Here is a 25,348-nt window from a genome sequence, read left to right on the forward strand (position 1 = left end):
TAATAATCTTTTTAAATCCAAATTGAATTAAATCTGAATACTCAATTCAACTTTGAATTCAACCGTAATTGAATAATTTGATTATTAAATCACTACCAATTATAGTTTCAAATTAAATACAATGGAAGTAGGCTATGATCTCGTCTACATAATCTCAATTTACTTTGAAAACTATAAGAGCAATTCAATTTCTGGAGGTAATTAAAAAAAATCATGTTCTAATTTACAAAACAGGTAGTACTTAAACTTTATATTGTGTCAGTGAGTAATTTATGAAGTGTATATCATGTATGTTTATGTGGCTATATAAATTTCCAACACAAGCTGATTTAACTAGAAACAGTTAGAGCTTGAAATAGGAAGTGACATTCAAGTAATAAAAATTAAGCTAAACTGTTTCTATAACTATACCAAAATAGCAGATCCACTCCACTTTCATTCTTATTCTCAACGAAAAAATTGACAAGTGATGTATTAAGTCAAATCTTTAATAAGATTTACATTCAAGATTTGATAAACAAGCTAAGAGAATTGAATCTGCTGAGATTAGCTATGCAAATATTTAATTCCATGTCTGGCAACCTAGCGGCAGATGAAATCTTCCTTATGCTAATCTCCTAAACAATTTTATATTTTGACTGAATAATAGTCATGCATACTGCGCTATGTCTGTTGTGATGGTCAATGGATACTGAAGAAGGGAAACATAAGTGACCGAGCCCAGATGAGGTCTTTGTTGTATGAGCATTATTATCATCTGAATATCAATATACAAAAAAATTAAGGTAGTAAACCAAAGTAAGATTAAGATTTAGGAATCAAGATACGACTTTAAATTCATATATTCTATGATATGTTTGTAACACATCGTAATACAGCTATATTTCACATAATTTTTTTAATATATGGTTAAGGAGTGGTTAGAATCTTTTTCAAATATTTTGATCCTTAAAGCATTGAAGAAAATATAGCGTGGATACAATTAAGTGCACATCTAGAGATTTAAAATAAATTCTGTTTTTGCCAAAGTTGAATATAATAGCTTGGACTAATGATTTATTTTTAACACAATACACGTTCCGGTTTACTTCCAACCATCATACCATCATAAATACTACATAAGTAGTACGAATAATAGTCCTTAATTTTTACATATAAAAAGGCATATGTTCTGGAAGCACATTTTATAATCTATTAAATAAAAGTAGAAGGTAGACGATATTAGTTCTTAAAATATAACCATTCCTGAACTTCTGGATATCCCTTTCAAATAGAGTGATAGCGTTGGATTGTTTTGCATGTTATCAGGGAGTCTCCATAGGTTTAAAGATGGCAGAACTTGATTTGGTTTTGATTTTATTAAAATCAAATTTAGGCTAAAAATAGATATTAGGATTCAAAATTTGAGAATCAGAAACAATCTTATAACATTCTGTATCAAATTTTGGGATTCAAAAATGTTTGATATAACCAATACTAGTTGAAAAGTATGCTTACTTAATTAATTGCATACTATAAATGTTAATGACCTACAAATGCTACTATTACCAAAGAATTCATTGCAATCTGAATATTTTGTTGTAAATTATTTTGGTACAATTAGATGCAAACTAATGTTACCTTTAAATATCGAATGAGTTTCTAAATGTTCTGAAATAAAACGATTTATTCTTTTATTGCCATACTTACACAAACTGATTTCACGTTTCTGACAAAAGAGTTTAATCATCATTCTTTTATATTTAAAAAAGTTCAAATTAAAATTTAACAGACTACACTAACTTTTACTGGAAAATGTTAACAGCTTTTATATAATCCAAAATAATGGCAGAAACCACCAAGAATAGGCCAACTCTTCACCTCCTCAGGTATATCCTGTTCGGTGACTTCTTGTAGTACATTCTGCAGCTCTGAGTCTCGTATGTAGACCAACATGTAGGCGTTGGTACAATGTTTCACTGTCATGTTGAGGTCATCGTCCTGTCCACCATAGTTATGCTCTATAGCTTCCTGCTTGGAGCATCGTGATACAACGTCGTCATCGAACTTACACCACTGCAACAATCCAGATATTATTTTAATATTTAAATGATAATATCACTCAAGCTATCATTTGAAATATTAGGTACTAGGTTGAGTTTCCCATCATAGGTCAGTAGTTTAAAAAGTGCACAATGTCACCTATTTATCAGCAGTTTTTATGTTCTAAATTGGTATGTGACAATAAACAAATATTTAATTTTATCTTAGTAAGCTAAATTTAATTTAAGAAAATAAGCTATTTAAGTTATTTTTGACTAAGTATGTTTCTCTATTAAATTGTTTGCTACTTTTTTCTTTGCGTAATAGTCAATAATGATTGTGATTTAAGTATTTAGGTATGTTTTTTTTTTTCAGAGGTTTCCAGTCGTTTGGCCTGTTTATGTCGGACTCAGACGTCAATACCGAATAAAAACCTCCTCTCTCTCTGGCCTCTGTATCCCCACGGAAACCGCCGCTAGGCATTACTTCACGGGGAGAGGATATATAGCTGCTGCTATTCCTTCAGGTAGTTGAGGTAACTTCTTCCACTCTTCTAACCGTGACTGTCTTTGGTTCTCTTTCTTTCGATGGACCACAGCTCCTTAAGAACATCTGTGGTGAAGTACTGGTTGCGTTCCAGGCAACCTTCGATGACAGCATTGCTTCTTCTAGTATTTCTAGTTGTAATGTCTGGTTGAGGACCATTTTCAGGCTATTACGCAGTGAACTGAAGTGTGGACATATAAAGAACATGTGTTCCATGTCTTCGCAAACTCCAGGACAGAACGGACACTCTGGGGAATTATCTTGTTTGAAACGAAAAAGATATGTCCTGAAGCATCTGTGTGAGGTAGTGGTAGGTGTGTGTGTGTGTGTGTGTGTGTGTGTGTGTGTGTGTGTGCGTGCGCACGTATTTTTTATGTAGGCACGTGCGTAAAACTTAGTATAACTTCTACCTTTTTTTAGAACTGGTATATAGAACAGTGAATGCCTCATGGTTATGACATGTCAATTTGATAAAAACACCTATACTAAAATAAATAAGATATCATTTTTATATATAAAACACAAAAACATCAACAAACTACCATTAAAAAAATATCTAACAGCTAACAGTAAAATCCTTAAAATGGATGTTTACTACAGAGGATGAATTAAAACTACAAAATAATAATCCATCCTTTATTAACTCTTCACATCTTCAAAAGCTCTTAGGAATTCTCTGATGTGTCATCATCATTAGGCAAGCTATTATTCAGATGTATTCACTATTGTGGCAATTTTTCAAAGACGTGTTTTGTGTAGTAGATGTATGAGATTATTTTTATGTCCGATTGAATAATCGTCTATGTTGGAAAAGGAACTTAAATCAGCCATGTTTGTTTTTATTTACCTTAATAAGGGTTTGATAAATATAATCTCATGGAAGAGTACACAGATTTAAAACTCTAAAACTGAGCTTTTAAGATACATCATCATTAGTACAGTTAATTTTATTAATTATGAAAAGTCCATTTACTTCTACTGAACTGTCCTGGAATTCTTACCATATAAAAAAAGGTACGAATATATTAAAACTGTTAAATGTTAAAACTATTTTTTATCCACTGAGACAGGAAAGATATAAGATAATATGCCTTAAAAAGCTTATTCAATAAAGAATGAATATACTGCCTCCAAATGAGACTGCACATGAAGTTCTAAGAAAGTTGTTTGTGTATGTTAAATGTTGCATCAGGGAAAGAGATCAGATCTAAAAAAAAATTGCTATTGTGAGGATAAAATATTACTTTCATGAAATTTTCCAATGTTTAAAAACTGTTTGCTTTGAACCAGATATTCATCTGCAAGAAACCTAGAAATTTTCTTTTTTTATGTAAGTTTGTGAGTTCTGGACATATATGTACATCATTGATATACATAAAAAATAACAACAGCCCAAGTTCATATTTTTTAGTTAATAGTAGGAAATATATGACCTTAACCATTTTCAAACAAAAGTTTGTATTCTGCTAGTAGCAACATATTAAAATGTTCATGACTGTTTGTATTATGAATGTGAATTTTTGTTTTTAATGTTTGTTCTCCAGTACTAAACCATAAGTTTTTATAGCAAGTGGTGCAAGAAATAAAAAATGAAGGAAGGAGTGGGAGATGTTGGTTTTAGATGAGATTGTTGTAAAAAATCGAGAGCACATGTCTTGAGGATCGGATAATCATCACAATTTTACAACATTGAGATATACTAGTTGAAATCTTAGCCATACATTGCGATTTAAGTTATATATTATAATAGAAGAATACACATTACTGTCTATTAAAAACAACAAAACCTGTTTAATGATTGTCCTTGTACAGTGAAGAAAAACAGTAGCAGTATTAAACCAACTAAACATATATGTAACACACCTTAATTCTAAATGCTCATTACTGGTTGAAACAAAAACTTGTCTATTGATTAAGATTTTATTACTTTAAAAAAATCATCTTTATCTTCAAAATAACCACTTTTCCTTAAGCTCCAACTCACTACAATATGATATACCAAAACACCAACCTTGCCGTCACCTCTAGGATTTATGAAGACGACGTAATGTCCTCCGTGGTTGTCTCCACTGTGTACCAGCACAGCGTGTAGGGTGTAGTCCGCAGGCGTGGCTTCTGGTGTCTGCAGATAGGGATTGAGGTTTACTTTCTCCTGGAATTCAAACCTGCCAAACAATGTTGGTTAAAGTTAGAATATGCAACTTTATGAAAAACACTATGTAACTCAAATAGCTCCAAAATCCAAAAATAATTTACAGTAATAATGTTACTTCGAGATTAAATATCATTATTTGCAGTGATTTGTTAACCTTACCAGTTTCCACAAAAGATCATAGCTGATATTATATCTGCCAAGAAAACAATGACTGTGGTGGTACTCAGTAGTAACTAATTATGACTGTGACTTGGAACCCAGCTATGCACAACATTAATAACAACTGATTACCTCACATTATCAACTCGTGAATTAGGCTTCCATGTGGGGCTAAAACAGTGAAAAAACTGGAGAAATTATCATTCTCCTACTAAACCACAGATTTCTCCTGAAGAACAACTGAGTACCTGACAGTCCTAAAGGTGGGACTGGCTCAAGAGGGAACACAAATCTGATAGGATGATAAGGAAAGAAGCTACATTCTCTCAGAACATGCAACTGTAAGTTTCTTGACCACCAAAGGTGCTCTGAAAGCATCACAATCAGCATTATAAAATGTATCTAGCTATAATTATTTTATCCTCCTAATTCAAACCAATTAGTTAATTCTAGACTTTAACTTAATGAAAACAATTGCGAATGTGTACATGAAGTATTCGAAACTGGTTTTTTTTGACATTGTGAAATAGCATATTTACAGTAACAGAAGAAACAAAAACAGCGAAACTGACCACTAACATGATTCAATGAAACAATCGCTCCTTACTAAAATCTGAGAAAAGAAGCAAGTGCAATAAGTCTGTGACCATGAAAATGCAATCACATAGCAATACACCAGACAATAAATATAATATTTTTTTTAATCACGTCAACTTTTCATTGATGAGCGATATGATACCGATTAGATATAAATATAACTAGGTTGTGAAAACTAGACTGAACCAAGGAAATAGAATGTTATAGAAATTGGGAAGTAAGACAGTACCATGTTTACAGATATTCAAACCTTTGAAAAACTAATACTGAGGGTACAGACAAAAATGCGGATGGTCTGAATATAGGCATACATTTCCTTTTAGAGAAATTAATTGACCATAAATATTTTTAATAAATCAGGACTTGGACCGAAGCAACATTTATCAGTGGTAAAAAGCGTTCTCAGAGGGCCAAGAAGATGTGAACGACGAACAGCGTGCTGGACGTCCGAGCATGTCAAGAACAGATGAAAACATTGATAAAGTATATATATATATATATATATATATATTTATTTATTTATTGCAGTTACACTTGTTCCAAAGGTTATGTAAAATAAATGTTTAAATATTTATAATCTGACCAAAACAAGAACAAAATTCTCACCTGTCATTAAACTTGACAGAACAGTCTGTGACAGGGTCGTACTGGAATCGCATGAGGTGCAGGTGCAGAACAGGTGGGAATGAGGCAAAAATAACACCCTTCTCTGCATCCTGTAGCCCATGTTCACCAGCATCGTACTTGTTATCCCCGTCCAGAACCTCTGCTTTTACGTAGTCACGGAACGACTCAGCAACTGGAAAACAAGTTAGTCCATACTATTTGTGCATATGGAGATAAATTAACTTACAAACTGAATACTAATTTTCTATTAATGCATTTGGCTGAGGGAAGATTGAAATAAATATAGTGATTAGAGAATGTCATATCAGATCTTTGATCTGCTTGATCCAACAGATTTCACACTGGATCTGACCCAATTTCATTTTTAACAAAATAATATTTGAACTCAGACTTGGTGTATATAAGATTTTTTTTTAATGTTGAGAATAATTTTTTAAAATTTTATTTTATTTTAAATTTTGATAGCAAGGAATGGTTTTTAGTACAAAACACAGTTGTAATCTATGATATTTGATGTAGTTTTATAGACAATTTAGTTCTTTAAGTGGAAAATTTTATTTCATTTGTTTATCTTAATTTTGTTCAATTTTACGTAGATTTTTGTAAAATGCGACATTTGTGTTCTTCTTACACAAATCATAGCAAACACACAAGGGTATAGTATTATACTTTGATTCATATTATTTTTATAGGGTTAATACATATTTAGATGTATAGTAAATGTTTTTTAGTTTAATTCTAATATATAAACTTTATTATTTGATATTTATTTATGTACTTTACTTTTTTTTCTTGCAATTCTAATAAAATGTTCAACTATCTGAAATTTTAAATCATGGTCTTTGTTAATCCTTTACGGTTAAACCAATCGTGATAAATGTGAAGTTTACAAGTCGGAGAACGGACTCTGTTTACTTTATCTTGTACATAAGACTTGTACAGGCACACGGGTATCAGAGGTTTGGACATATTCCGTTGATGTGTTAAAAAATTATAACTGATATGCATCCATATTGTGGACATGTTGATATTAATATTTCTCTGTCTTCTTTTACCTCTGGTGTATGCAGCATATATTACATTGTGGTATGGTTTATGCTTATCCTGACTGCTCTAGACTGTCTGGTATATCCTTGATTTTGTACTGTTTCTGTCAAGTTTGACTATGCCAAGTTCATCGCTATATAATGGTTTTATTACTTTTTTAAGAATGCTTAACTTGCCTCTTAAGAACACCTGAAGAAGAGGATAGATTTCATTCTCCAAAACATAGCATTATATTTTTGCAACATAAAATGATGGCAAATATACAAAATTCCATTATATTTTCAAATAAGAGCAGGGGTCATCTCTGTCCTTTCCGTTAGGATATCATTGTGCTGATGTGTTTAGCAGGGGGGAGGGCTTACTTCTGTTTTTCTGCTTGTTCACGACCTGCTTGACTCAAGAACCTATGATATATGTATTGACCTTGTACTGTATCGACTCTCCCCCTTATTCTGTTTGATAAGATCCTCGCACAGGCCAGTGGCCCATGAGGGTGGACAGAATAAGGCTTAAAAGGGGATTGGCCTCTCCTTAAAAAAAAAATATATATATAACCTGTTTCAGGTCTGAGTTTCACTTTGAAGCATCCACAACCCTCATAAGTGAGTTGAATATTATAGTTATTTTGATACACCACTCACTTTCAGGTGATCCTAAAAATTGTCTACACTCTCGACAATCTATTAAAATAACAAATATAAGATAGTGAGTGGTAGGTGGGAATTTTAATTATAAATATGATGTTACAACTGATAGTGTTACTACCACTGCCCTCCAAAATCTTTTTAGGCTATACAATTACCATTACTTAAATTGAAATCCAACAAGAGATAACAATTGCTTAGATAATGTTTTAGTAAATAAGAAAAGGTGTCCGGGATATCCCTCATGCCAAATTTTTTATTTTCCTTTCTCAGATCACAGTGGCATTCTGGTTGGACCTGGAGAAAATTTCAAATTACAATGTCCAAGATAGTCAGTACAATAGAGTTAGTGGTTTAAAAATAGTATTTCCTAACCATTCCCTTAACGATCTTAGTATGACATTGGCATCATATAACTGGGATGCCATAATTTATCAATATAATAATAGTGATATACTCTTCCTTTTCATTAAATTTTGGTCTATCATTGACATTTGCTTTATTACACTTCAAAATTCAAAAAAAGATTATCTCCAGTAAACCAAAGAAAATAACAAATAAGTGGTACATCCAGGACTTGGCTAAAATGGAGGAAAAACCTATTACATTTCCATAAGGAATCAAAAAATAATGTTGAGCTAAAACAACACTTTTTAACCCTTAAAACTAAGTATAGACAAGCTATTGTCTCAGCCAAGCTTCTATACAATGAAAATGACATAAATAAAAGTAATAATAAATGCAAAGCCGCTGGGAAATTATTAACAAGAATAAAGATCTGTCAGTTACCAAATGCAATAAAACTAAAATCTGTCCTGATGTTTTTAATAATTATTTCATCAATTCTGTCTCAGATATTAAAAAGAACATTGATGATTTATCTCACACTCCCAGTGAATATCTGATAGAAAATAATATTATCATCCACCAGAAACTTTTCAATAAACAGACCTAAAACCTGATGATATCCTTAAATCGGTTAAAAACCTAAATAACTTAGATAGCTGACATATATAGTATGTCAAATAATATGTTAAAGAAAATAGTTCCTGGCATTGTTGTCTCTCTCGCCATTTATTAAACCCCTATGGTTAAAATAAATGGTTATTTCCCTGATAAACTTTCAACCTCAAGAGTTTGTCCAGTGTTTAAGAGGGGCTCCATAAACGTGCCTGAGAGTTATCGTTCAATCTCTATAATTCCAGTTATAGGAAAATTACTTGGAAGCTCTAGTTTATAAGCAAATTTATAACTACCTTGAAACAAACAATCTCTTAAATCCCATGTAATTTGGTTTTAGAACAAACAAATCTACTTTTCAAGTTTTAGATCAATTTTTATGAAATGGCTCACAAATGGAGAAGGCTTTTGCTTGGGCCTCCTATCGTGACCTGAGCAGGACTTTTGATTGTGTAGACATTAATAATCTTATATTAAAGTTGCCATCCTATGGTTTTGGCGGTAAGCCACTTATTTCTAAGATCATGTTTGAGCAATAGGAAATAAAAAGTTTATAACAATGGTAGGTGGTCTCAGGGAGCAGAAACCACCACAGGGACCCATATTAGGCCCATTATTATAGTTAATCTGCACTAATGACCTGCCACCACCTGTCCCGGCTACAACAATTCTATATGCAGATGATTCTACTTTCTTAAATACAAGTAATAACCTGGATGAACTGAATCAGATGACACAAAATGCTTTATTAAAAACCTCAAATTGGTTCAAGAGCAATGGTTTCCATTTAAATGAGAAAAAATCTCAACATATTTTACTTACTCAAGAACGATCCAGTAATTCAAACCTTCAGGTTAACATCTCCAACAGTACAAAATTGTTGGGAATATTTGTTGACAAGAATTTAAATTGCAATACCCGTATCAATTACTCTCCACAAAATTATCAAGAGTAATTTGTCTTCTGAGCCGCCTTATCTTATGTATCAACAAAAACTGTATAAAAACTGCCTATTTTGCCTTCTTCTAATCCATAATAAGATATGGACTTGTTGTGTGGGGCAATGCGAATAGGATTAATGGTATCCTCGTCCTCAAAAAAATGTATAAGAATAATTTCTGACTCCAACCTCTGGAAGACTGTAAACCTCTTTTTATTGATTTAAAAATTTAAACTATAATAAATACATCTCATTGACCTGATTAAGTATATTGTTCAAAATTCACATCTAATACATCCTGTTAGCGAAAATCACTCCTATAACACTAGAAATAGAGACACTGAAGTTATTTCTCACATCAAGTTAACAACCATTCTGTAACTACACTGAAGGTATACAACTGCCCATTTCCTCTAGTGCAGGTTTATGAGAGGAAAAGGTTTCTTAATAAATAATATTCATGGCTGTTGGACAACCCATTATTTTACTCACTGGATGAAGTTTTACACATGGAGCATATTTTATTTTGATATTGTAATTTTGTTAATAATTTCATTTACTGTATTTTTCATTTATGACATTTATTCATAATTTGACTTACATTTTAGTTGACCTAGGACTTGGCTGTCAAAGAGAGCTGTACAATGACTTTATCAATGATACTTGATTTTATGATAATAAAATGATTATGACTTTGACTTTGAAATCATTCATTGTCTCAAACAAAGAACATATGGGGATGATTGAAAATGCCAATAAATTAAACAATAATCATGTTTATATTATATTTGTAAGTTTATTGATCAGCAACACACACCATAGGCAGGCAGATATGTTTGGTTTTGGCTCTGTCAAAGATGTACAGTAATATGACAAAATGGAGCATGAGGTCTCCCATATCACTCAGTTGTGAAATAAAAATCTTAACAAGGTTTGATCAAGTGAATTAGATATACAGTAAAAGCCCGCTAATCCGGCATCCAATGGTTCGGCACTTTCATTAATCCGGCACAGTCTTAAAAAAAAATCGCGTAAGTAAATGAGATATTTTAACCGCACTGTGAAACGTACAGTTCGCAAGAGCGCTCGGAAAGGTTCGTGCTCAGTCGGAAAGGGATCGAATGTGACTCAGCAGCTGTGTGTGAGGGGGTTCAGGGCCACTTGCCGAGTTTCCGGCGTTAAGTGGCTTATAGACGGGGAAAGTAGAAAACAGCAAGTTACTGGCGGCCAGTACTTGAACAATACGTCACTTTCCACCAATTTCCATTTACACAGGGAAAAGTTATTGGCAGCAAGTATATCGGTTGTACTGTCGGCCAGTAGGCCAGTCTATTGTGAAAATGTAGGCCAGTCTTACGTGTTTGTTTAGCGTCTAGCGTCTGCCTCAGTCTCAGTCACTGTCATTCATACTCGAGTGCAGTCCGTGAGTGTTGTGCTTGTTCATATTGTGTTTTAACTTTCTCAAAGTTGTGCAAAATGTTTTCCAAGCCCAGCTCATCCACCAGCAAAGTTGGAAATAAACGTAAGCATGTCACACTTACCATTGAACAAAAGCTAGAAATTATAAGACGTGTAGAAAAAGGTGAGAGTAGAATGAAGCTAATGGAAGAAATTCAACATTGGTTCATCATCAACAATGTATGGACATCAAGGAAGAATAAAGAAAAGTTACTTAAATTTAAGTCTCAAACTACAAATGTCAAAGACATGCAGTCTCGACAAACTTTAAAAAAACCTAAACTTGACGACCTTGACGAAATTTTTATTCAAATGGTTTTAGCGCTAAGCGGTCTGAAGGGAAGCCTGTGTGACTGGGCCCATGATCATGGAAAAAAGCTAAACAGTTCCGTGAGGAATTAAAAATAGATGAGAAAGGAATGTGCCTTTTCTGATGGTTGGCTGCATACCGATTTAAAAATCGACACGGAATACGGAAGCTTGATGTAGCCGGGAGAGCTCCGATCAGCCGACCAAAATGCGGCTGAAGAATATAAAGCTGAATTTGAAAATCTACTTGAAGACTACGATTTGTCAGCATGCCGGATTTACAACGCTGATGAAACTGGCCTACTTTGGCGTTGTTTGCCTAATTCGACTTTGGCAGTAGGGGATGAGAAATGTGCCAAAGGCTTTAAAAAAAAACACAAAGACCGTTTGACAATTTTTGCTCTGTGGCAATGCCTCAGGGGACCACATGTTGACGCCTTTCGTCCATCGGAAAAGCAAAAAAGCCAAGACCTCTGAAAAAGCATTACCCACCTACCCGTAATATACGATGCTCAATCCAATGCGTTGGATGAACTCCGAGTTTATTTAGAAAAATTGGTTTTTCCACCACTTCGTCCCATCTCTGTAAAAGACAATCTGAAAAACCGTGGGCTTACCTGAAGACAGCAAGGTTGTGCTCATCCTAGACAATTGCAGAGCTCACCCTGCAGCGTCTGAGTTTGATATCGGGAAATATTTTTACTGCATACCTCCCGGCAAATGTCACGTCCTTGATTCAGCCAATGGATCAAGGGGTGATTCAGAACTTTAAATGTTTTTACAGAGCGTCCTTTCTTCAAGGCCTGATAAACTCAGAGTGTACGGTGGTTGATTTTCAGAAAAAATTCAACATAAAAGATGCAATTTTCGGAATCGCCTTGGCATGGAAAAAGGTCAAGCCCACCACTCTACAGAAATCTTGGCGAAAACTATGGCCAGCTGCCTACCAAGAAGAGGACATTGCTGTTTCAGTCGACAATGAAGCAATACTGGACTTGGTGGCCCACAGTTCCCAAGACGAAATAAGGAAAGTGCCACAAGAAGAAATCTTGGAGTGGATACACATTGATTGCGACGAGCCAGTTGAAGAAGAAAATTACGGATGAACTGCTCATCAAAAGTGTACTTGGACCTCAGTCAGAGCCTCATCCTGTGGAGTCCGAATCAGATGATGAAGAGGGAGTAGATGATGATCCAACACCCGTGCCTACGTGGAGTGAAGCAAGTGCCACTATCGACACGTTTATACGATTTGCCGAACGCAGCATCTCCTACAATGCTTCAGAGCTTGTAAATTTATGTGCTCTGAGAAATGAACTTTTTAAAGAAGAAACATGATACAAAAAAACAAACAGACATTAGGTCTTTTTTCAAATAAAATACTGTACACAAAAATTATGTTTACCATAATATTTATTACATAATGTACGCACTAGTTAGCCTACATCTAAGTTAACCTAAGTTTAGAAATGTTTTTCTAGGCATTAAATGTTCATTTTGTGGTTCAAAACTAATGTTTGTTTAATTTTATTTATCTCCTTAGTAATTCTTTAATTATGTACACGTAAAGAGTGATTTTTTTTAAAGCCACGCTCTGAAACTTAGACGACGATTTTTAGCCCGCTATCATCGCTAAAGTAGAATAAATAAAATCAAGCTACTGTACATTATCTCTTTGGGACTGAAAACCCAGCCACTATTTTTAAAGAGTGATTGTATTTTGGCTGGGTTTTCAGCTTTTCTGAGTTTAATATCACTTGATTTCACTCCTTTTACTTTAGTGTGATACGATTTTAGCAGCTAAAAACACGAATTTTCCGGCATTTTCATATGACGCTCGGTAATCCGGAATTTTCAATAATCCGGAACACTTCGATCCCCGAAAGTGCCGAATTAGCGGGCTTTTACTGTACTTGTTCTCAATGTTTGAGGAAAGTTCACCAAATTACCCATCAAAAATTTACTGATGGTTAAAAAATGTTTCGTTTAAAATTTTAAAAAAAATTGAAATATGTAAAAGATTTACCCAGCTCATTGTGTTATGCATCACTTAGAAAGTCTTGATAAAAGTAGAATAATGAAAATTAGTGGTCTCAAGGTTGACTCCATTAATTTAGCATCCAATTAAAATTAAAATAATGCTTTAGTTTCAAAGTGAGCCAATTTTTTAATTTGGCCAGAAATTAGTTTCCTTGATATTGTTTGTTTTGCCTGATCAAAATCATTAATTTGAGGTGTCCATAATCACTTGATGGGTAATCTTTTGTAAAATGTTTGAGTTACCACCCATTTTTAGGAATTTAGGGATATTTTAAAATCTATTAAAAAGGTTTAGGTCATGTTTTTGTAAATTCCAAAAGCAGATTTGAAAATTCTCCACTGTTTAAAAGTTTAGGTGGGGGCACCCTGTAAGTTTTAAAGTGAATATAAAAAATCTTGTAGTGTCCTGCTATTCATAAGTAATGAAACCATAAATTCTCAGGACTTCACTATAACATCTCATAGAAGCTATTTGTATTAAAAAAAAAGAAAAAAAAACAGCCAACATATGCAGATGAAAGATTTAATGAATACTTTATTAACCTGCTCATATAGACCATAGTCCTAAACTGAAGTACATATACTATGATTTCAATCCCTATTAAGCATTGACACCATTCGCTGTACAGTATTGTGTGCAAATTCTGAATAAAAATATATTATGAATATTTTTTAAACTTTAGACAATCATGGTTTTGAAACGGCTTCTAATATATCAATGAAGTATTGTATTTATTTTCTTTAATGATCAGATTTGTGACAAATTTGATCAAAATTTGAGGAGAAACCATTCTGATGATTTGAATAGAAAGTTAAACAATCACAACCCATAAAAGGCCACTTTTTATTCTAAATAAGAAACATAGAATATGTAGTACATTAATGTAACCCGATACTCACTGTTCTTCTTGCCCTTGATATTGAGTTGTATGTCATAAAACGTCTCCACTCTTGTAGACTGGTAGTCAATATTCTTGCATTTAATGAAGGACTGGAAAAAAACCAAACCAATTAAAAGAGAGTTACAATATAATTTAATGACAGACCAAATATCAACTACTGAGGATAACTTTTTTCAAAAATCGTGAGCTAAATTTTGTAACAAAGAAATATTAATAATTTTTTCATGAGATTTACAAGTAATCAATATTCTCAAAAACTGTTTCAAGGTACAAAAACTGTCAACTAAAGTTAAGGGAACTAAGTTTAGGGAATATTTGCTTCAAGCGTCCTAGAACACTATACTTTTTCTAGGTCCATAAATACAAAGTTGTGAGTTTAACAAGTTTAGACAGCCACCATATGGAAATGAATTGGGAGTGCAGTACCTACCAAGCTGTTCAATTAACATGACTGAGATATATGATCAATATTTGAACCAAATTTAAGCTTGTTTAAAACTTTGCCAATTTAATTTACCAGTTCTTGGTGATTGAACTATTCTTATGCGCTGTACATATAAACGTTACCTCAAAAACTGTTCAAAAAAAGTGACGTATTAATAAACTAGTTTTAAATATTAGTTTACAAAATTGCATGCCCAAAATAAATTACTTTAACAGGGTGGCTGTTCAAAGTTTTTTTTAATTCCCAGTTTTTCCGGTAGAAAATTTCCGATTCACAGTCAATTTTCAAACCAAATATAAACAACTGTTATATATTGTTCAATCTTTATTTCAAATGAAATGGTGACAATGTTTTGTCACCAGTTGTATTTACAAAAATGCCAAGAAGCTATCTTTGATGTCGAAATGCATCATGTGACAAAAATAAAATTATTGGATAGTTGTGATAACTTTTCTTTGATCAAATAATAGAAAATAGTGTTTTCCAATAAGAGGAGCTCCTCCTTCAATGAAATGCCAAGAAGCTGTTATGGTTTAGCAAATTTTATTACTATTGGTATATGCAAGAAATTTGGCTGATACGATTCATCACTACCACCTATTTTTACCTCCTTTGTCTATAATCTATATGTCTTTCAGTGTGTCAACACAACATCGTGTATAACTAATCATTTTCCTTTCTGTGATGTTTGGAAAATACATGTATAACTATTCGGAACAATAAAGAGAACAAATAATTACAAACACAATGCTACCGTGGGCCAGACTGCAGTCTATTACTGCGGGATGCCCATTGAACTAGCAGAGACGCTGGTGTTGGCAGTGTCATACACAAAGGAATAGAAAATACATGTATAACTATTCGGAACAATAAAGAGAACAAATAATTACAAACACAATGCTACCGTGGGCCAGACTGCAGTCTATTACTGTGGGATGCCCATTGAACTAGCAGAGACGCTGGTGTTGGCAGTGTCATACACACAGGAATAGAAAATATAAACTTCAAGAAAATATTATTAAATATTTTTAAATTTTAAAAATCATGCTACTTTGTTACTCTACACATTTAAACGTTTGTATGCACAAATAATTACAAAAACACATTTTAGTAATAAAAAATGTTTGTACTGCCGGTCATTTATTACACAAAATTTACGCAGCAGACACGTGGCGCTACACTAAAATAAATATAGAAAATACATAACCAATTAGTATTTGTAAAACTGCAGCCATTTGTTAATTTGATTATTTATTTACATTTTTTACATACAAAAAATAAAACAAAAACTTGTGTTAGCAATCAGTAATTTGCGTATTGCTGATCCGCTGTCTGTGAATAAACTTATTTGAATTCGAGAATAAACTTTGACACATCACTAGTCATAATATTGTGAAATCGTGACTTTATATTATGTATTTAAGCACTTTTGTTGATATCGGAACTGATCCATCCATACTAATGATTCTAGGGACATTAAAACAATTCATGCATAATCCACACACATTTTTCCCGGAGCCCAAAATTACTCGATGCTTTTCCAGGTTTTCATCCTAGGTGGCAGCCTGGTTACACTCACTCGAAAGTACCATGGCTCCAAATAGATGACACTGCCAACCAAAGAATAATCCGGAAGAAAGGGATGCAATGAAAGAATGCATCAGAAAGTTATCTGCTGTGAAAGTTACAAAAGTGAGATCATTTCGTAATCAGATCTCACTGATTACGTAATCAGAACACTAGCATACTTAACACAATGATTATTACTTTTGTGATGTGTATGACGAAGCTAGCCTTGCTATTGAAAGGCCTCACAAAAATAAAAGTTTTTAAGTATTGGTTTGTGTGTTTTAAATGTAATTAAATTATTACTGTTTCTTAAATATTTTGTGTTTACCTTCAGATAGTACATGAATAGCTTCACAACACAATTATAAAGAAAAATTAATAAATGTAAGGCTGTGACTCAATCCAACACGTTTGATAGATTGTAGTCACGGACTAAGAAAACTGCAACGTAGGGGCTTCTCATACATGTAACGATAGGATGTACGATTTGGTTTGAATTGTCCGACCGATCATCATGTGTGCAGGGAAATCACTCAGATGAATAGTCAATTAGAGAACTGATGGGATTTCCAGTTGTCGTCCAACCAATGCACCTATGCTGATGAAAACAAACGTGCATGGTAAATTCAGCCAGCCATAAATACTCAATCCTGCCCTACAGTCAAGGGCGTGAACTATCTGTTTAGAACGTCTGGACTCCTTTAGTAGAGTAGGCATCCTTTTTCTTCATTTTTTCCTTCCTTCCATAGGGATTATGTATGGTTTTTCAAAGGAGTATTTCTTAACCATTCTTTCTGAAGTCAGCCTCAGGAAATTCCTGTGGGGTCATTCCATGTCAAGTCAACCAGGTCATGACACCCACCTCTTTAGATTTTGATGAAACTTGGCACAATTGTTGCATTTGCTATCCTATTGATAAATACCAAATTTTATTTCTCTATCTCTTATAGTTTTTTTTTCTACAAATTTTTTAATTTTCTTAATTTAACGCAATTTTAGGCCACGGGATTTCGTGTCTTGCAATGTAACTTGTAGCTTAAAAAATTAATATCACGAAAACTATTTGAGATATCACCATGAAACTTTGCATAATATTTCATTAATATATTTAAAATAAAGAAAAAATACATTCACTAACCTATCTAAACTCCAAAAAATAATAAAAATATTATAATCAGAATTTTTTTTTATTTGAAAACCGTTGTCGGGATTTACTAAAATTGCAATATCTCAGGTCTCACACCTGGTAGAGTGTTCATATTTTTTTTACATACTCCTAGATACATAGGCTAACAGATAAACAAAAAAGATGTATGGCTTTTTCACATGTTTGACTGATATTCAACATTATTTATGAGTAACATAATTACAGACCAACTAAAAGAATACGCAATTTGAAACATTTGGTTTTGAAAGTAAATTAAAGTTTAATTTTAACATTTCTTGTATTAAGTTGTTATCAGAATAATAATGCTCAATTAAACTTAGTACTCAAGTCACTTTCAATTTAAAAGTATTTACAAAACCTTTATGAAGATAAATTGTAAATTATATTTACTACTGATCATGTTCGTATGAACTATGAAATGTTAAAAAATTTTATATATCCACTTATTTTTTATAATTATTCCTAAAATCAATTAATTATTGATAGAGCAAGGGGTCAGAACCAAGACATGACAAAGATTTATAAAAGAGACATTATAAGCACTAATATTTACACAGCCTGTATGACTCATCTATCTTGTCTCAACAGGATCCTTTCATGTTGGTTCATGCTCCTAGCTCTACAGCTAACCACTGAACACTGCCTCAGTTTAGATCTTGCTTTGAGTGAGTGAAGACCTATAGTGCAAACTTCTTGTGCAGTGATTGTGATTTTTTAATTTTATTAAGTGAAAAGTGAAACATAACAGTTACAGTATATAACTATGTGATTTCCATTAAATGTTTTTTTTAATAAAACTATTTAGTTTTGAAGTAAAGATGCACCTTTTAATTTTGGAAATCAACAAGAGTCAATTTTCTCTGACTCAGTGATTGTGTAAAACTAAGTGAATAGTCTAGTTACAGGTTGTACCTATTTTTCTTCTTGGACTTTAAAATGGGGTAAGCGGAAATCAAAATGACAAATCCTCAAGCTTGTAGCATTGGACTATTTAAACAATCAGACTGTTTTCAGACAACTTATACACCTTCCAAAAAAATTACAATCTGTATCAGAATTAACTGAGGAAGAAAAAGAATTAATTCAACTTAGATCTGGAATCAATTTAATTGAATTTAAAAATGTTTGTTCCCATCACAGCTACTACTTTCTCAATGTGTTTGAAAAATATCAAACAGTATGCATAGATCCATTAAAAAAAACACAAAAAGCCAATAAAAAAGTCACTAAGAAGTGTAATCTTTAAGTTTTTCAAAACAATTGTGCGAAAAAAAAATATTTTTATTAAACCTGGACAAAAAATATGCCCTTCATGTCGAAACTTCTGTGAAGAAAAAACTAAAATCACTGAAAATGAATCTGATGACGAACTAATGATTGAACTGGATTCATTTGAATCTAGAAATGTCACCATGTCTCCCTTTCACAAACAAATGCAGCCTTAGATGATTTGGGTTTAACTCCAATTAAACTTCATAATTTGTCATCACATAGTAAGGGATCGTATTACAAAAGAAAAGTTGGAAAAGTAACAAAAGAAATAAAGAAAAAAATCTCCAAAGCTCTAGATTATGACATTGAAATGTCAGAAGACGAAAAAGAAGATGAAAGAAATGGGTTATCAAAAAAGCAGAAGATTTTGATAAGCTCGTGGGCCTTTTAAAAGAAAAACTTATGTCTGTTGGGAGATCCCAAAAAGTCCAGATTCTGACTTTGGTGCCAGAATCTTGGAGCCAGAAAAAAGTTGCTTACAGAATTTCAGGTGACCGAATATATGATAAAACAAGCAAGAAAACTTAAACGAGAGAAAGGTATCCTAGCTATCCCTGACCCTAAAAAAGGTAACACACTCTCCGAAAACACAGTTAAAACTTGTGACAGACTTTTACCAAAGTGATGAGAATTCAAGAGTTTTAACCGGGAGCAAAAGATAAAGTGAGCATTAAAAAAAATATTTATTATGCAAAAAAGACTTATTCTCAGTAATTTGAGAGAGCTTTACTCTAGTTTTAAATGGGAATGCCCCGACTTGAAAATAGGATTTCTCAAAATTTTTGCAGGTTTAAGACCAAAGTGGTGTGTCCTAGCTGGGTCAGCAGGTACCCATACAGTATGTGTATGCAGCATACACCAGAATGTGAAATTGTTACTAGATGCTGTAAAAAATTGAAGAAAGAAAGTTACAAAGATTTGATCAAGATGTTGGTTTGTAATGTTGAAAACAGTGAGTGTATGCTACGCCATTGTGACAACTGTCCGTCTGATGATGCCCTGATTGAATACTTAACTGCAAAATTGAGCGAAGATTATGATTTAGAAGAAGAAATAATTATAAAGCCAATGGGTTAATACTGACAGGACAGAAATGGTTAAGCAATCAATCAGCGTTGAAGACTTTATTTCTTTACTGAGCAAAATCTGTAGAAAACCTTATCCCACATTCATATATTACAAAATCAGTCTAAAACTTTCAAAAAACTGAAAGAAGATCCGCCTTTGAATACAGCAATTTGTAGTAATGGATTTCAGTGAAAATTATTCTTACACCATTCAAAATGAAATCCAAAGTTATCACTGGAACAGAGGTGGATGCACAATTAATCCAGTTGGTCTCTACTTGAAAAAGGATGATAAAGTTTTAATTTCCAACCATTGTTTCATAAGGTGGATGATTTACAACATGACACTTGTTTTGTGAAATTACGTACAAAAAGAAATTTCGAAATGGCTGAAACAAAATCATCCCGAAATAAACCAAGTTCATTATTTCACTGACGGCTGTGCTGGTCAATACAAAAATAGAAATAGTTTCAAAAACCTAACAAACCATCATGAAGACTTTGGAATGAAAGCCGAACATTCATTCTTTGCAACAAGCCACGGGAAAATCAAATATGTGATGGCTTGGGAGGAACTGTTAAGAGAATTTTGAGAAAAGCCAGCCTTCAACTTTCAGATGAAAATCAAATCAAGACAGCAACTGCAGTTTATGACTTCTGTAAAGTCAACATTGAAAAAATAAACTTTCACTTTATTGACACAAAAAATGCTGAAGCTTTCAGATTGGAGTTAGTGTCACGATTTTTAACCACCAAGACTATTCCCGGTACTAGAAGTTTCCATTATTTCAAACCATTAAATAAATACAATGAAATTGAAATAAGGAGGACTACTGATAGTCCTAATCCTACTCTAATGTTTTCTTTTTGATTCTGCTACGGATTGGGTCTGCATTCAACCATCTTTTAAACGATTATGTGGCTGCAAATTACGATGGAAAGTGGTACTTTGGACTCGTTTAAAACTGTGTTTCATGAAGAACAAGATGCTGAAATTCTTTTTCTTCACCCTCCAGGACCTGCTGCCAGCTTTTTACTGGCCTCAAAGAGGAAGACTTGTGCATAATACCTTTGGAGCACATTATCAGTACAGTTGATGCACCGCAATCAAATAGCACTGGCAGAATGTACTACTTCAAAAAAGAGTGTATCAGAAAAACAGAAGAGTGTTGGATGAAGTGGAAAAAATATAACAAGCAGAACTAATAATTGCTATAAAACATATTGATTCTTAGACTTCAGTTTTTATTTTATTTCACATTTATTAAATGTAAGTAAACCGCAAATTTATAATTTCTTAATAATATTCTACTTTTTGGAATATTAACTAAACATGTGAAAAAGCCATACATCTTTTTTGTTTATCTGTTAGCCTATGTATCTAGGAGTATGTAAAAAAAAATATGAACACTCTACCAGGTCTGAGACCTGAGATATTGCAATTTTAGTAAATCCCGACAACGGTTTTTCAAATAAAAAAAAATTTCTGATTATAATATTTTTATTATTTTTTGGAGTTGAGATAGGTAAGTGAATGTATTTTTTCTTTATTTTAAATATATTAATTAAATATTATGCAAAGTTTCATGGTGATATCTCAAATAGTTTTCAAGATATTAATTTTTTAAGCTACAAGTTACATTGCAAGACGCGAAATCCGAGGCCTAAAATTGCATTAAATTAAGAAAATTAAAAAATTTGTAGAAAAAAAACTATAAGAGATAGAGAAATAAAATTTGGTATTTATCAATAGGATAGCAAATGCAACAATTGTGCCAAGTTTCAATCAAAATCTAAAGAGGTGGGTGTCAAATTAATTATTTACTGTGGTGATTTGACATGGAATGACCCTGTGATATTTTCATGTGCCCTTCTGAGGAGCTAATCACCTTTGTTCCCAGAAGCTTCATAGCACTTAGAGCAACTCTCTTCATCACTTCATGCCCCAGAGGAATGTATCCCAGAACCTTCAAGTGCCAGAGTTGGACAGGAGCTCATTGCCCCTATGATGCTGAACACATTCACTGCGGGTGACGAGCATGCTCGTCATGCGAAAATGGCGTGCCGGACGGTGGACGAGCGAGCTCGGCATACGGCAGCTGCTTTCATACTGCCTCAATGTGAGCTGAGCAGTTGCCCGGGAAGGCTGTAACACTCATAGCAAGGTGTGCCTGGTTCGATGAGTCAGTTGGTGCGATTCGTCGCCGGTTCGCCATTTTCATTTGTTGTGTATGCTTTGCAATATTGTGTGAGTGGATTATAGTGTCTGTTGACTGTGTAAGTGTATGTACTCATAATGGAAGAAGACGATGTTATTGACAATAATTTTTCATCTGATGACAATGAGTTACAATGAAATGCACTTTCTCCAGGTTGTTGTAGTAAATTCTTTTTACCTGTACAACATGTACAACTCAGATAGTCCCTGTATGACTTCCGAGTTCGTGTTCTTGAAGACCTGCTCCCTCCAAAGGAAGCCCCACTGTTCATCACAACAGTGCATCGCAACAGCATGCATCGTCTCTCCAAACTAACGAAGTGCAAAGGAAACGGCAAGTCAGTTACCCTGAGGTGCCGCATTTGCTACCAAGAAGACAAGCGTAAGGAAACAGTGTACTATTGTGCAGTGTGCCCTGATGAACCAGGTCTGTGTGAACTCAGTTGCTTTGGTAAGTATCACGAGGACAAATAAGTAGTTTTTAGTCTTTGGGGTGGGTGGGGATGTATATAGTTTTTTTTCTAATTTTTACTAGGGGAGGGGGAGTGTTAGCTGTTTTTGATGTTGTATATTTTTCAAACTAATATGTAATATATACGTGTAATTGATGTACTATCTACATGTCATTCATATACTATATACGTGTATTTCACGAGTGTTTGTGCCGAAACCTAGTGCGCTGCGAGCACATACAACACGGGGACCGGCACCCGGTGCGGATGACGAGCAGACTCGGCACAGACATGACGTCACCCGTTCCAGCCAAGGAAGCTTCCGGGATAAATTGGACAACCCTTTCAGCTATCCTGACTCCGTTTTGGGTGAGTAAAAAACAAAACAATTCCCGCATTTTCTGTCTCCGGTAATTTTGTCATTCACAGTGAATGTGTTAACTCTAGAGTAGACGGGCTGGGTCTGTGAGACCCAGGCGGTTTTGTTTTGTTCAGAGCTTCAAGGTCAAAGTGACTCACGGTGGCGAGACTCCGTGTAGCTTTCCAAAACACTCCACATAGTGCTCTGCCGTCATTGTTTTTGTTTCCCACGTCTCAGTCTTTGCGTAGTAAGTGATTGATTACGTTTTGGGTCTGGTAGGCCCAGCCCGTCCGTTGGCGTCACGTTTTTACAGATATTTCGTATTATTCTTATTTTATTTCATTGCCTATTTTACATCGAAAAAGTGTTTATATACGATTGTTTTTTATTATAATGAAGTTTTAGACCATTTAAATAAATATGGCTCATATACATATTGACAGAAGCAGTGAAATTGACAGACTATTGTTACGAGACAGTGAGAGTGAATCTGATGACGCTGATCCAAACTTTGAAATATACAGTGACCATGATGCAGAAAGTGAATTCGATTTGGATAAAGTTTTTGAAGCAGGACAACATGAAGAGGAAAGTGACAGGAAAGGACGGTCACTCTTACAACCTTACATGTCACTTCGGGCACAACAAGGCAACTTACCTAGGGAAATTCGAGCCTTAGCTGCAAAATTTTTGGGAATTCCTATTCCTGCAAAAGAAAACCCTGAACCAGGAAAACAAGGCAGGTGCTCTTTGTGCAAAGACAGCAAAACCAAGTATTTTTGTAAGCAGTGTAAAGCGTGGCTGCTTGTCTCACGCAGAACTGCTGTGCCGGGTTTGCGCTGAGTATAGATCTAAGGACACAACCGACACCTACTGCTTTTATCTATGATTGTGAAAGTAATTTAGTATTATTTCCCCCTTCTTAAGTTATTTATAGTGATAAAATGATAGGTTTTATTGTGTAAATATATATTTGTAGAGTAAGAACAGTACTTGTCTTCATTTTGATTTTCTGTATACAGAAATGTACATTTGCAAAAGTAGTCATAAGTCATATATTTGGCCATTAAATACATATTTGTACAATAGGCTACGTCATACAGATACATACAAATAAAAGCAATTAACATATACAGATAAAACTACCTACAGACTAACTTTGGAAGACTAGAATAGATATATCACTTTTAAAGAACTCGTCAATTTTGTAAAAAGGATTGTTCAACAGCCAATTGTATAAAATATTCCTAAAACTATTGAAGCTACTATAATGAGCAGAAATGTGTAGTCTATTACATAGTCTTATGCTAACAATTTCATAAGAGAATTTAGTTTTACTTAACCTAGCAAAAGGTACAAGAAATTTGGTGAGAATTTCTAGTAGCATAAGAGTGAACATGCTCATTGAGGACATCATTATTAACATTATTTTTTGCAAAAAGTAGACAAGAAAAAATGTATAGATTTACAACAGTTAGTATTTTGCTGCAAATAAAGAAGGGTCTACAGTGCTCAAGACAATGGGCGTTGTTGAGAATTCTGACTGCTTTCTTTTGAATAATCAATACTTCATTTATACTCCTACAGTTACCCCATAATAATAGTCCATATGTAATTACACCTTGAAAAAGGGCAAAGTAAACCATTTTAAGATAGTGTTTGTCTACACAGTGCCTCAAATGGTACAAGAGATATATGACCCTGCTCAATCTTTTACATACGCTATTTATATGAGAATTCCAGGTCAACTTTGAATCCAGAGTGATACCTAATAAATTAACCACATTATCATTACAATCAGCTTGAAGTCTTAAGGAGAAATCCATATTTTGAGTTTTTTCTAAATTCAACAACAGAACAGAGCTTGTTACCCCTGTAGATTTGTTACCCCTATATAATAAGAAATCGGTTTTATTTAAAAAAGATTTTACATTTTTATTTTATTATTTAGGTCTTTCTTATTTCAAAAATATGTATAGTTTAATTTTTATATACACATCATGGTAAGGATAACATGTTTTTGAAAACATTTAATATTAATTTTAAGTAAATTTGTAAGATCTAATTAGCTATTTTTTTATAAAAGCTCTTCATTTAATTACTACATTAAAACTAGCCAATACTAATACAGTCATGCCTGTATTTTAATGTAAAAATAAATTTGTATTAATAAACTGGTTAAAACATATTTTTTTCATTGTTTTTATTTGGGTCTGTCAGACCCTGTCCGTCCTGATACGTAACTCTTTTTGCCCGTCTACTCTAGGGTTAAGCAAGTCTTTGTAACCTCTTGGCAGTTGTTTAATGTTCTACTTTCGGCCACCATCATATGTGACCTTTTGTTTTATTATGGCTTCATGGATCCAATAAATTATTTTGGGTTTCAGTCT

General features: G+C 33.5%; 1 protein-coding gene across 3 annotated transcripts in view; it reads right to left on the reverse strand.

Annotated features, from left to right (window-relative positions):
• The window catches only part of LOC124354487 (ubiquitin carboxyl-terminal hydrolase 7), a 191,287-nt gene that overhangs the window by 70,582 nt on the left and 95,357 nt on the right, over positions 1-25,348 (reverse strand). For all 3 annotated transcript variants that reach the window (XM_046804985.1, XM_046804983.1, XM_046804984.1), the window contains exons 9-12: positions 14,405-14,495; positions 6,086-6,278; positions 4,580-4,733; positions 1,861-2,055 (exon numbers count right to left, since the gene is read on the reverse strand). In XM_046804985.1, coding sequence (XP_046660941.1) covers positions 1,861-2,055; positions 4,580-4,733; positions 6,086-6,278; positions 14,405-14,495 — 633 coding nt within the window. The remainder of the gene's footprint in view (positions 1-1,860; positions 2,056-4,579; positions 4,734-6,085; positions 6,279-14,404; positions 14,496-25,348) is intronic.

Source organism: Homalodisca vitripennis, chromosome 2 (genome assembly GCF_021130785.1).
Source record: "Homalodisca vitripennis isolate AUS2020 chromosome 2, UT_GWSS_2.1, whole genome shotgun sequence".
In the NCBI taxonomy this organism is placed as follows: Eukaryota; Metazoa; Arthropoda; class Insecta; order Hemiptera; family Cicadellidae; genus Homalodisca; species Homalodisca vitripennis.